This window comes from Plasmodium fragile (genome assembly GCF_000956335.1).
Source record: "Plasmodium fragile strain nilgiri unplaced genomic scaffold supercont1.111, whole genome shotgun sequence".
Lineage (NCBI taxonomy): Eukaryota > Apicomplexa > Aconoidasida > Haemosporida > Plasmodiidae > Plasmodium > Plasmodium fragile.
Genome location: NW_012192691.1, coordinates 1 through 11705, shown reverse-complemented (window position 1 = coordinate 11705; position 11705 = coordinate 1). Strand labels below are relative to the sequence as shown.

Below are 11705 nucleotides of genomic sequence, written 5' to 3'. Positions count from 1 at the left end.
AAAAAAAAAAAAAAAAAAAAAATAGCTAGCTGAGTGGCTAGCTAAAATGGTTTTATGGTTCATTATCAATGGGGTAAAATTTCCAAGCCCATGATTGTTCCAACTTCGTATGAGTCTATACCAGTGTTGCCATCAGCACATGTTCGTAATTCCCCCATATTAGAAGAAAGTGTTACCCCTGTTAGGTGATGTCGCCGCAGGCACGCAAAGAAACAAAAAAGGAAGCCAGTTACACGTTTGCTCTAGGGTGAATGCACACGGCGCTGGCGACATAACATCTAGCACTTGTCGCCTTGCTCCACCTAACCAATACTATATATAACTACCACCTCCAACTGGGTAACTGTCCATAACGTTGAAGCAGCAGCTGTTCCGCCATGTCTCTTTTGTGTGCAAACAAATGAGCAAAAAAATAACTAAAAAAAAAAAAAAAAACATGCCCTGTTCATGCGAATGGGGATAGGTCAGCACAAAATGGCTCGTCCCCCGCGGTAGGATTTACACAACACGTATGTTCACCCACATGCACACACTTTTAATTAAAAAATTGAAAAAAAGTTGAAAAAAGTTGAAACAAAATTGTCGCTACCCCCCTATCACATAACCTGCAATGTGTTCGACTCGATACATCCCAGGTACTCATTGTTAATGGTAGCAATTGCAAACATGTTCGACAAATCATAGCGAATACCTTGCAGTTTTATCCTCACTGTTGTCTGCGGTTTTATGTTGTGCACTCCTGAGGAAAAACAGGGGTAGTGGGAATCCTCCGAGTATTCGAAGTACTTTGGAATGGCCGTTCTCGATATGAAAATTTTGAGCGGGCCTGCCTGAGCGAAGAAGCCCAGTTTGTTTACGTCTGTCACAACTGCATCAAGCACCTACAATGGGGGGTGAGGCCAAAACAAAATAAAAAAAAAAAATAAAAATAACATAAAGGCGGGGAGCGTGTAGTGTATGGTCTGCACACCGATCGGTTGAATAAACCCAATGCGCGCATGTAAATGCCATTGCAAATGCAAATGCAACGTGCGCATGGTGATGTTTCCCTATCAGCGTCCTCCAGCGATATGCACCCCCTTCACGAGGAACAGTCACTCACCTCGTCCTTAAAGGGCTTGAAGACGATGGCCTGGTACTTGACCTTCACAACGATCATGCTCGTCCCGTCCTGTACACGTCCAGGCTCACTATGAATTATACGAATAACGCAAATTATGTACCCATACTTGGCATTGCACTGACCCTCTACGCTGTTCCGCAGCATATCTTCTATGTACTGCTGGTATCTCGGGCCCAGCTGGCTTGGCTTTATTATTACATTTTTCCATTCCTCTATGACGAAGTACATTTTAAACGTTCGGCTGTACGCCGTTCTTTTTAACTGCGTGACGGTTTGATCAGGAGAAAGAGATCCGTTACAGACGTCGTGAATTTTACAAGCAACGGGAACAGGAGAACCTTGGTGAGTACTTCTCCCCCTTTTTGTTCCCCCCTGGTCGAAATGCAGAAAGAGGATTGACAACTCAGAATCGCAGCATGGTAACTGTACGTTGTGCCTATGGTACACTGCGACAGCGCGAGATATTCCTATGGCAATATGGGGGCCATGAAATCGTGCGATCGTGAGATCATTAGATCATGGGAGCCTTTTTTTTCTGTTGCTTTGTTTCCTCTTCCACCGTACGGCGCGTCGCAATGTGGTAAAATTTGTCAACCCATGCGGCTCATAAATATATATATATATATGTATATATATATGCATGTACATATGTATGTGCTTTTTTTTTTTTTTTTTTTTTTTTTTTTCCGATCGACATTTGCCGCCCTTCCGCGCATACGCAGGGGAACATAAAACGGGGCGGGGGGTTCGACCCCGACGGTACAAATTGGCAAGTGGTGTATTTAAGCTGGTCCACCGCTGTAATCGTGATTGCCTATGTTTGCTTATTTGGCGTAATAAAGAACCATGTCAAGGTTGAAACGGTAAACATAGGAAGGAAAATACAACAAAAAAAAAAAAAAAAATTTTACATCTTCACGTGCACCATTTTACACGTCAACTGTTCCGCGGTGCTGTGTTTTCTCCTCCGATGCGACCATCACACAGAGAAAAAGTCTCCGTACAAGGGACACACGTGGAAGGATGGCTATGACAGCTGGGAAGTGTTCCAAACACATTAAAAGGTTTTTCACATACGGCTTGAAGAAAAACGTCCTCCCGTATTTCATGCACTGCAAAAATAAACCCTTCCTCATGAACTCGAAATATGTGCAGAAGTACTCTCTGGATTTTGTCCCCAAAAGTGTTATTAACAGGTCAGCTCAGGGGAGGCAGAGACGCAGGCAGGGGGACAGGTGAAAGCGCCCGCTGCACCATCTTGACCCATTCCCACAACATCACGTACATAACCCGCGCACGTGTGATCAAGTATTTGTTCGCGTCTTCCGTTTCATCCCGTTCCTTTTCACTCCGCTCCCCCCCACCACAGATACATTCAAGACAAACGGAGGATCAAAAAAGAGGAGTGAACAAGCATGACGTCGTAAAGGAGTGCCTGGGTAGGGGACGTATCTGTCCCCACGTCCCTTCTTCGCTTCGCTTCTCCACTCCGCTTCATCGCTTCACGAGACCCACTCCCGCCGCATCACCCTTCTTATTAAATACTCCCGGATGAAGAAGTCCATTCCCAAAGACTCCATTGCCTCGATTTCAAATTTTTTATTCAGCTGTTCCATTTGGGTCATTTCGCTTCTCACCTTTGCACTGCACCTAAGCCTGTCACCATTGAGCATGTTGCGCAAGACATTTTTGTCCCGCTTGGATAAAGGCAAGAGCGCCTCTTTAGGGATAAGGTCCATGTCCTTCGAGTTCATACCAACCCATCGCATATCGGTACAAGCGAAGATGTTGTCTTGGTTGGTTTTGCAACCCTCCTTGTAGCTCAAGTATATTCGGAAGCCATACGGGTCGTAGTCTCCCACGTAGACGCACTGCAGAGGAGGGGGAGACGTAGACATGGACGCGTGACCTGTAGCTACCTCCATCCGTTCTGATGAAGTGCCTTAGGATGACAAAGATGAGTGGCCACAATAATCGCGCCATACATGAAAGACAGGCCCCCCACCACGCCTTACCTCCAGCTGAAATAATTCCACCAGCTCGCAAATAATTTTCCGAGTGGAAAAATCTGGCACTCCCTTCCCAGTTATTAAAATGCACGGCAAAATCTGGCGTAAAAAAAAAAAAAAAAATTCGGTAACGGTGGGGAGAAAAGTACACATTCACTAGGAAGTAAAATTGGAACCGTCGCATGTCCATATGTAACGCTCCGTGTCTGCACGTGGTAGGGGTTACACCACCCCACCCACTCCATGTAATATGTTCAAAGTACATTCCATATTTCCTTTTCGCAAAGCCTCTGATACAGGGAATATTTTTCCACCACTAGTATGTAGTTTGCTTGACTCTCCACGCGATCGACTTTTAAAAGGCTATCGTTAATCATTAACCCGTTTTCTGTAACAGTGCGGGGTTGAGCAGAAACAGGAGTGTAGCCCACGTTTGGCACACATCTGCGAAATGGAGTAGACATGCATGTTTATTCACTCCATGCCTTCGCCGACACTCTCCTGCGACGTACCTACTTCATTCAGATTCAAACGCTCGTTGTTTTTTCGAAGCACGAGGAGACCGCCTATGCACCCTGCACGTACAAGTAACGTTGTCCACGTTGGAATTTACCCACGGGGGTAACCCAGCCGTGCGAAACGTACGGTGGGTGGCACGCACAGGAGCATATACATATGCATATATGTTTAACACGTGTATGTTTACACGTGTATGTGGGCACCTCATAAGACACCCAGTTTCACGCGCGCAACACAAATCGCGCGAATCGGCGCACGCATCATTGAGGGAACCTTTTTCAGAGGCATAGACATTTAGGGATGCCCTGGGGAATCCCAGGATGTGGCAAACGTGCTAAAGGGGGTGGGAGGGGTTAGGCGAACAACGGGGTCACTTTGTGCGGGTCACTCCGCGTGGGTAACTCTGCCATAGGGCTTCTTCCACGTGGACGCTCCCCTCACCAGGACGTGCCGATTCGCTTGGCACTGCTCGCTGAACAGGTTGTACAGCTTGTAGTATATTTCCCTCTGCGTGCAGCTCTTGTCCTTAGTAAGGTGTGTAGGGGGGTAAGCAAAATGGTCGTTTGTGAAAGGGGGCTAAGTCAATCCGATGTACCAAATGGGGAATTTACTCATTTGCATTACACATTTCAGAGTTGCCTCTCAGTGTATCCACTTCTCATTTCCTCCCCCTTTTTAAATTAAACCTGAATGACCATGTCGTTGACGAGCTGTACGACGGATACAGCTGCCAGGGGGGGGGACGGTAGCGACCAGACATGAACGAAATGGCGATTAATGGACAACGAATAAACACGCACAGGCGTAACTTTTACGCATGCACGCACTTCTGCAGAGCCCCACGAGGCGACGGTTGAGGAGGCCGCGGGGATACTGCTTCTCCGAGTTGGCTTTAAAAATATCCACGTCAAATTTTAGCAACCAGGACATTACGTGTAGGACAAAGTCCTCTATTTCTGCGAGCGCAAATTGTTTGGACACCGCATATGAGAAAATGGAATTTAGTCGAGCAGGCCGCGTAGATGTAAAATCGCTCAAGTGGAGCCGACCAGGCACCCAAACACATGAGCACATATATGTACACATATACGTGTGCCCTGTTGTGTACGCCCGATAACCTTCATATATCTTGCCCTTGTCAACCCCGTGTCTATCCATCGTTTGGAAGGATACATCAATCGGTGCGTCTTTTAATTTTGTGAAAAAAAAAAAAAAAAGTTAACAAAAACAACTTTTACAAAGCACACAGTTGTTGTACAGCGACCAAACACGCATAGTTGCATAAACGACAGAACATGAATGGTGATACATGTGTAATGTTCCCACGGCGTCAAATGCATTGGTAAGCAAATCGAGCAAAATAAATAGCTAACTGATTGAATGCCTCACCAAAACTGTATGAACAGGTCAGGCAAATTTTTGAAAAAAAAAAAAAAAAAAAAAAAATTGCACACAGGTGTGGAAACGCCCTGTTGTTAACTATATCCACTTATGTGTGGATGCGTACGGCACAGGACGCTCACTTTCATCACACTTGTTTTCATATGAAAAGGGATCTACACAAATTTGCAGCAAGTCAGTAAAGACTCGTTTGTTTCATTATGCTGAGGAATTCTTCTTGGCTGATTTCTCCGTCCATGTCCTTGTCAAATTCGTCTATCATGGCTTGCAGTTCGTCGTCGGATAGGTTTTCTCCCTGCGCGCGTGTGTGTTAGTGGTGCGTAGACGTTGTGTAAGCGTTGCGTGAGTAATGTACAAATGCAGTGTTAGCACTGCCAACGCGTTGGCCGGCCGCCTCTTAGCCTTACCAGTTCTCGGGATACTCTCCGCAAATTCTTGAGCGATATTTTTCCTGCACAGTAGGGTTCATTTGGAAGGTCAAAAAAAAATGTGTCGACAAGGGTGTGCAAGTCCGTCACCTCATCCTCTACAGGACAAAAGGCAAAGATATGGCGGCAAACCCGAATAGCAGTTCAATTGCACATTCGCCCAGCTACACCACGGTGACAAGACACATTGGGACATAAGAAAAGGGAAAAGAAAGTCATTCCATGCCCGTTCACTGTTGCTAAAAATTCCTACCCGTGTCGTCATCGTCAAACAGTTTAAACGCTTTGATTATTTCCTCCGTTGGGTCTCTGTCCCCGATCTTCTGCGTCACTAAAAACGGAACAAAAAAAAAAAAAAAAACAACCAAAAAATGTACTCTTTGCTGCGGAATATAACGTGCGTAATTTTCTCCCCCTTCCGGTCGCCTTACTAATGTCCAGAAAATCGTTGTAGTCTATATAGCCCGAATTGGATTTATCGTATTCCCTCATCAGTTCCAAAACGTCCGCCTTCTTTATGTCAAACCCAAGTGCTCTTATTGCCACCTGAAGGAAACATATATAGGAACACAAAAAAAAGCAGTAACGGGGAGGGGGGGATTAAAATGGGCGAAGCGTTTTGGGGGAGCAAGTACAAACAGTGACATGCACAGATTGTTCATTTTTGGGAAACTCACACGGGTGTACCCAACCCGTGGGGCGTAACGTAAATCACGTTGTACAGTTGAGCAAACTTTTTGCATAGAGAAAAAAAGACGACAGTCTCAAAGCCCTGTTATTTTTTACTGCCTCAACTTGCATCGCATTAGTTTGTCTCCGTTCATTTGTTGCCCACCCACTCATCCTCACGATTTTATTTTGTAAAAAGGGCAGCTATGAGTGGAGATGATACTACTAACAGTGCTGCTCACACGAAAGGGGGCTCAACGCCCACTAGCGCTCCATACCTTCAATTCATGGTAGTCGATTTTCCCCGTTTTTTCCGTGTCAAATAAATCAAAAGCTTCCTTTATCTCATTCTTTTGTTCCTCCGTTATTTCGTTTCTACCCCTGCGTCGGTTGCTACTTATAGGCCTATTCGTAATGGCCCTTGGGGTGAAATTGGAAACTTCGCTTTTTCTGCTAATCATTTGGTGTACCGGGGGACGCGCAAAATGGGGAAAATAGCAAAGGCGCGGAGAACAAGCAACAAAAAGGGGGGGAAACGGAAAAGGCCCCCAAATGTGCACACACAGGTGTAATGTTTTTAGGGCTCGCACAGGTATATACTTTTTTTTGTACCCACGTGCGTGAATATCAAATTGCTATTTGTGCAAATTGGCGGGAGAGGTGTAAAAGTGAACAGCTGGTGATGCGCAGTGGAGAGGTGAAGAATCAGCGAAACGATGGAGCGACCAAGCAGATAATTCGGGAAGTAAAAAGATTGGAGAGATGCAGAAAATTTTTTGCTTAAGTTAGGATATACTTGCTCGTGCGTGGCGGAAAAAACATTGTTTTGAACGGGTATATCGGAAAATAAAAAAACTGCACACCTTCACGCGTTTTTTCGTGCCTCGGGCTACTCGCACCGGGAGAAAGGCTTGTCACTCGGCTTTTACACATGCGCACGTGCAAGTGCACACGGCACAATGCCCTTTAGCACTTGCGCATATATTAAGCGCCGCCTTAAACTTCCAACAAGCTTTATATTTCTCCGCGACCTTCCCTTAATGTTACAACTTTTACGCGCTCACTTAGGGCCATGAAAAAATTTCACAAGAGTAGCGCCTAAACTCTGCCGAACTTACGCGCGCACACTTGAGGGAGAAAAAAAAGGCATGCCCTCAGGTCGAGAAATTGTGAAGGGGAATATACGCAAGTGGGTATAAAAGTACGTGTATAGCGATTAATTGGGATATCCGCGCGAAAATTCTCCAAAAAAAAAAATGAGCAAAAAAATGTGCCCCCAATGGGAGCGCAGCTTCAGCGGAAGGTTTAAGTGCTCGCGAGAGTGGAAATATTGTTTAGGGTTAGTACACACAAGGGGGCATTTCCAGGTGGAAATTACCAAGGGGGGATGAATTCCGCCTGCAAGTTTTTTTGCTACTGCTTTTACAATTTCTCTTCCCCACCCTACTTTGGTAATTTCCCCCCACAAGGTGCTCCCGCACCATGCCGCTTACACATAATAGAAGGAACAAAACCGATTAAAAGAGCCACACCCCAATACTCTTGCTTGCCCCCTTTTAAGAGCGTGCTATCCGTTCTGCAAAGTTACATATATTTGGTTAATCTTTTCATAGGTATAACTTATTGGAAGTTTTTTTTTTTTTGTTATTTATTTTGCTTAGCTTTTTACCTGAACGTTTTTAAAATGGATGGTACACAGGTGGGAAAAAAAAAAAAAAATTTTGCACACAGATGAAAAAATGGAGAAAAGTGCTAAAAATGGGCAAAAAAAAAAAGGAATTTTTTTCTGAACAGTTCATGCGAAAAGCTACATTTGGCGTATATTTTTTTTTTTTTTTTTTAAAAAGTCCATTTTGGCTAGTTCATTAATTCAGCCAAACACAATAATACCCCCCACCGCATCCCAGCTGTCGGTCTCTCTCTCAATAAGAGGGGCATTTTTTATATATGCACATTTTTTCTCCTTTTCTGCGCGTGAATGGTCTGGTCGATTTGGGAAAATCAGCTATATTCCCTTGGGCGTTTTCCCCTTTTTCTTAAGCCTTCAAGTCCTTCTTGAGAGGTCCATAATATTTAATTTTTTCCTCACTGGTTTGGAATCTTCCATGTCCAATCTTGGAGGATGTGTCAATAAATTTGAGTGAAACTTGTGCTAAGGCATCTCTCGACACTTGTGGTACCAATGTTTTTCGCAGGGTGATTGGTCTTTTCTTCGTACCAGCAACACAACCTTTCAGCAAAATAAAATCTTCATTGACCACACCATAATGTGGGAAGCCACCCATGGGGGTAATTTTCTTCTCAGTAATATCAGCATCGGTGGACGCGTTGTTTTTATCCTTTTTCAAACCAATTCTGTAAATTTTTTTATTTCTTTCAGTTCGGTGGAAATAACCTTTTTGTCCATGTCTGGGTACTTGAAATTGTACTCTCGCAGGATGCCATGCACCAATACAAGCAACTTTCCTCAATCCTCTGTGTGTTTTTCTTGGTAATCTTTTCACCCCATATCTGCTGACCACACCTTTGGTACCATGTCCCTTGGTCACACTGATGACGTCAATCATTTCATTCGTATTAAATACATTCGACACGGGTAAATTTTTCTCCAAGAGTTCTTTCAAAAAGTCAATTTTTTCTTTCATTCCACCTCCATTAATTTGGATTTCCATTATATGTGCCTTCTTCATGGTTAAGGGTGTTTTCGATGGTTGCGTGTGACAAACGGCTCTTAACACAGTGCAGTATTTTTCTATTCTCTTGTAGAGACTTTCCTTGGTTAGCTTGGGCACCATCAAAGCTTTGGTAAAAGCCTTCTTGTCACTCTTGTACCAATTTTTGTAGTATCTTCTTCTGAACTCATCGGAAACGTGATTTGCCCATACAGTGCTCAGGATTCTCAATCCCTTTGGTGTTTCCCTGTAACCAACCATTCCAACAACAACCATTGGGGCACATTCGATAATGGTACAGGCTTCTACAATTTCCTTTTTGTGTAATTTCGAACCTGGTTTATCTACTTCCCTTACGATGTGGGTCATACCAGCCTTGTAGCCCATGAAGGCCGTAAAGTGAGGGGGCTTTTCCTTGTCATCCTTTGGGAAGGATCTGATTTTACCTCTCAATCTCTTGCACCTTTTCCTTGGTAGAAATCCAAGCGAGCCGTGGCGAGGCCTCTCGAACTTACGATGCGACATTGTTGCGTGACGTCGGTTGTTTGGTCAACGGCGTGGAGCGCGCGTAGGAATATATATATGTACGTATGTGAGCACGTATTTACGTATGCGCTTGATTGTAGGGAAAAAGGAGCTGCTTTTCTACGTGCGATCCTCTACTTCCCGCGATGTCACAAGTAAAATGAGGTTCACTACAAATGTTCTGGATTCGCAAAGAGGAATAATCTCGTAAAGGGTAAAAAAAAAAAAAAAATTTCTCCTCAAGGATTTTTTTTTATTTATATTTTTAAAAATGTTTCTAAAAAAAAAAAAAAAATCAGCTTGCGCTTGCGCCTGTTGAGAATTACTTATAAAAAAGGGTCACTAGCCGGTTAACGTGAAAAGAGGAAACATATGCAAAAGTTCATGTGAAATGGTTTATTCGAATTCTTTTTTTTATATCCCATGAGCATTTTTTTTTTTTTTAATTTTGTTAAATGTAATTTTTTTTTCTTTTTTGTAAAAAGTGGGAATTCGGGGGAAAGCTTGCAACAAAAATTGCAATGATGGAAAAAACATGACAAAATATGGTTACGCGTGCTCTGAGAGAGTGCCTAAAAAAAGGATACTGTATAATATACACTTACATTATTTTACATATTCCATATAGCACAGGTATACATTGTGGCTTTCTCGTGGGCATAAATGAAATTCATTTGAGGTCGTATAAAAAAGGGAATTAGTTATTTATACAATACTTGGGCAAAACTTATTTTTTGCAGGTCGTCGGGGGGAAGGAAGTGAAAGAATCTCAACACCGGGAAAAGTTTGCCCTTTCTGGTGGATATAAAAAAATATCAAATGCCTATAAGCGCATTTGTGAGCGATCAGCGTTATGCACGTAATAATATATTATATGAACATATGTGAGTGTATGTGTTTTATATGCTTTTTTTTTTTTTTTACATGCTTTGCTACATATCATCCCCCCCTGAACTGCTGCTTTTTTTTGTGTGTCTGCCTGGGTACGACGTTATCGCCGCGCAAGGTCACATAATAAAATTGGCCATTTGCGCAGGGCACATAAAATGTAGGGTGCGCGATGTACGGTACCGAACAGGGGATCTCTCACAGAATTGTTACCCAACATTTATTTCCGTAATAGGCGGGTAAATTATCACACGTATGCACATGAAGAATTGTACGTCATGTGAGATGGGTGTTTTTCCTCTTTTTTTTTTTTTTTTTTTTTTTTTCCATTTAGCTAACTGGCTGGTGAGGCAGGTACCCCTCTTTTGAATTTTCCGCAACGTAGGCTTAAACTGTGAGGGGAGCAGTGAAAAGAGAAGATGCGAAAAAATGCGTAGGGGTTAGGAGCAGATCCTGCCCATTATAGGCTGCTCCTCTCTCGGAGCAAAAGGGCGCAGTGCGACATTGGAAACCCCCACATGGGTTGTTCGCATTGCCCCCTCAAAAAAAAAAAAAAAAAATGTGCTACAGCGAAATGGCTATATATCATCATCTCCCCCGCCCTACGGTATGCTGCTCTAGTATGCTACGAAATCGTGAGGGCGGGTATTCCCTTTCGCACGCGTACGAAGTTAGTGGGTCCACATGTCAAGGGCCACAGAAATCACCACGGTTACGCACGCTTTGTATGCATATAATATATGCGTATTACGGGCGGGCCATTTTGCGCCACAGCGCAGAGAAAGCCATTTATTTATTTTACCTTTCCCAGACCGCCTCAGTGCTTGAAGTGCGTGATATGGTGGCGCGGTAACTCCGCGGAAAAGGAAAACGCATTTGTTAAAGGAGCGCTGGCAAATAAAAGGGGACCTTAACATAGATGCTAAAAAGGAAAAAAAAAAAAAAAAAAACGAGTTGCAAACGCGCTTCGCTATTGGGGACACTTCAGGAACAAGTTCACGTAAAATAAATCGTCCGTCCAGTATGTTCAATGCAAATGCACATAAAAATAATTGAACCTGTTTTTATTTTCCCTTTCACGACTTAAAAAAGCATAGGTCACGCAGAAGGGATGCTCGCCCATCAGCGCGCATGTTCCTTCCCATGTAATTGAAGGAGGCGGAGAGGTCGTAAAAACATGAAGCTATATCTCATCAGGTCAATATTGCTCCTTTTGTTCCCCTGTCCCAACTTGTTCCAAATGGTAAACTGCGTGAATGTTCAGATGGACCCAATTTAAGCAGCTCCCCCACAATTAGGCATGACATAGGTTAAGCCAAAAAAGATTGTCCTTTTTTTTTTTTTTTTTTTTTTTCCCCATCCCATGAATTAAAACGCGCACAGTGTAACACTCCATGGAGAATCCGCTTCACATTCAACTGGGTCACTTAAAATATATGCTCACCGGAAAAAACATACCATGGCTCGTTTA

General features: G+C 43.5%; 5 protein-coding genes across 5 annotated transcripts; 1 reads left to right on the top strand and 4 right to left on the bottom strand.

The window, feature by feature from the left end:
• Positions 1 to 596: 596 nt before the first annotated feature.
• AK88_05278 (uncharacterized protein) lies at positions 597 to 1351 on the bottom strand (the record flags this gene model as incomplete). Its single annotated transcript, XM_012482880.1, has 2 exons — positions 597 to 881; positions 1103 to 1351. The coding sequence occupies 2 exons, from the start codon at positions 1349 to 1351 to the stop codon at positions 597 to 599; spliced, it is 534 nt and encodes a 177-aa protein (XP_012338303.1).
• Positions 1352 to 2146: 795 nt separating this feature from the next.
• On the top strand, positions 2147 to 2532 carry AK88_05277 (uncharacterized protein; the record flags this gene model as incomplete). The annotated part of the gene is made up of 2 exons (XM_012482879.1): positions 2147 to 2319; positions 2493 to 2532. The coding sequence occupies 2 exons, from the start codon at positions 2147 to 2149 to the stop codon at positions 2530 to 2532; spliced, it is 213 nt and encodes a 70-aa protein (XP_012338302.1).
• A 93-nt stretch (positions 2533 to 2625) lies between these two features.
• Positions 2626 to 4809, bottom strand: AK88_05276 (uncharacterized protein; the record flags this gene model as incomplete). The annotated part of the gene is made up of 9 exons (XM_012482878.1): positions 2626 to 2994; positions 3139 to 3231; positions 3396 to 3520; positions 3645 to 3707; positions 3925 to 3985; positions 4093 to 4176; positions 4338 to 4378; positions 4479 to 4607; positions 4770 to 4809. The coding sequence occupies 9 exons, from the start codon at positions 4807 to 4809 to the stop codon at positions 2626 to 2628; spliced, it is 1005 nt and encodes a 334-aa protein (XP_012338301.1).
• A 418-nt stretch (positions 4810 to 5227) lies between these two features.
• Positions 5228 to 6610, bottom strand: AK88_05275 (uncharacterized protein; the record flags this gene model as incomplete). The annotated part of the gene is made up of 5 exons (XM_012482877.1): positions 5228 to 5347; positions 5460 to 5503; positions 5734 to 5811; positions 5912 to 6026; positions 6428 to 6610. The coding sequence occupies 5 exons, from the start codon at positions 6608 to 6610 to the stop codon at positions 5228 to 5230; spliced, it is 540 nt and encodes a 179-aa protein (XP_012338300.1).
• A 1575-nt stretch (positions 6611 to 8185) lies between these two features.
• On the bottom strand, positions 8186 to 9346 carry AK88_05274 (uncharacterized protein; the record flags this gene model as incomplete). The annotated part of the gene is made up of 1 exon (XM_012482876.1): positions 8186 to 9346. One exon carries the CDS (start codon positions 9344 to 9346, stop codon positions 8186 to 8188), a length of 1161 nt encoding a protein of 386 aa, XP_012338299.1.
• Positions 9347 to 11705: the final 2359 nt, after the last annotated feature.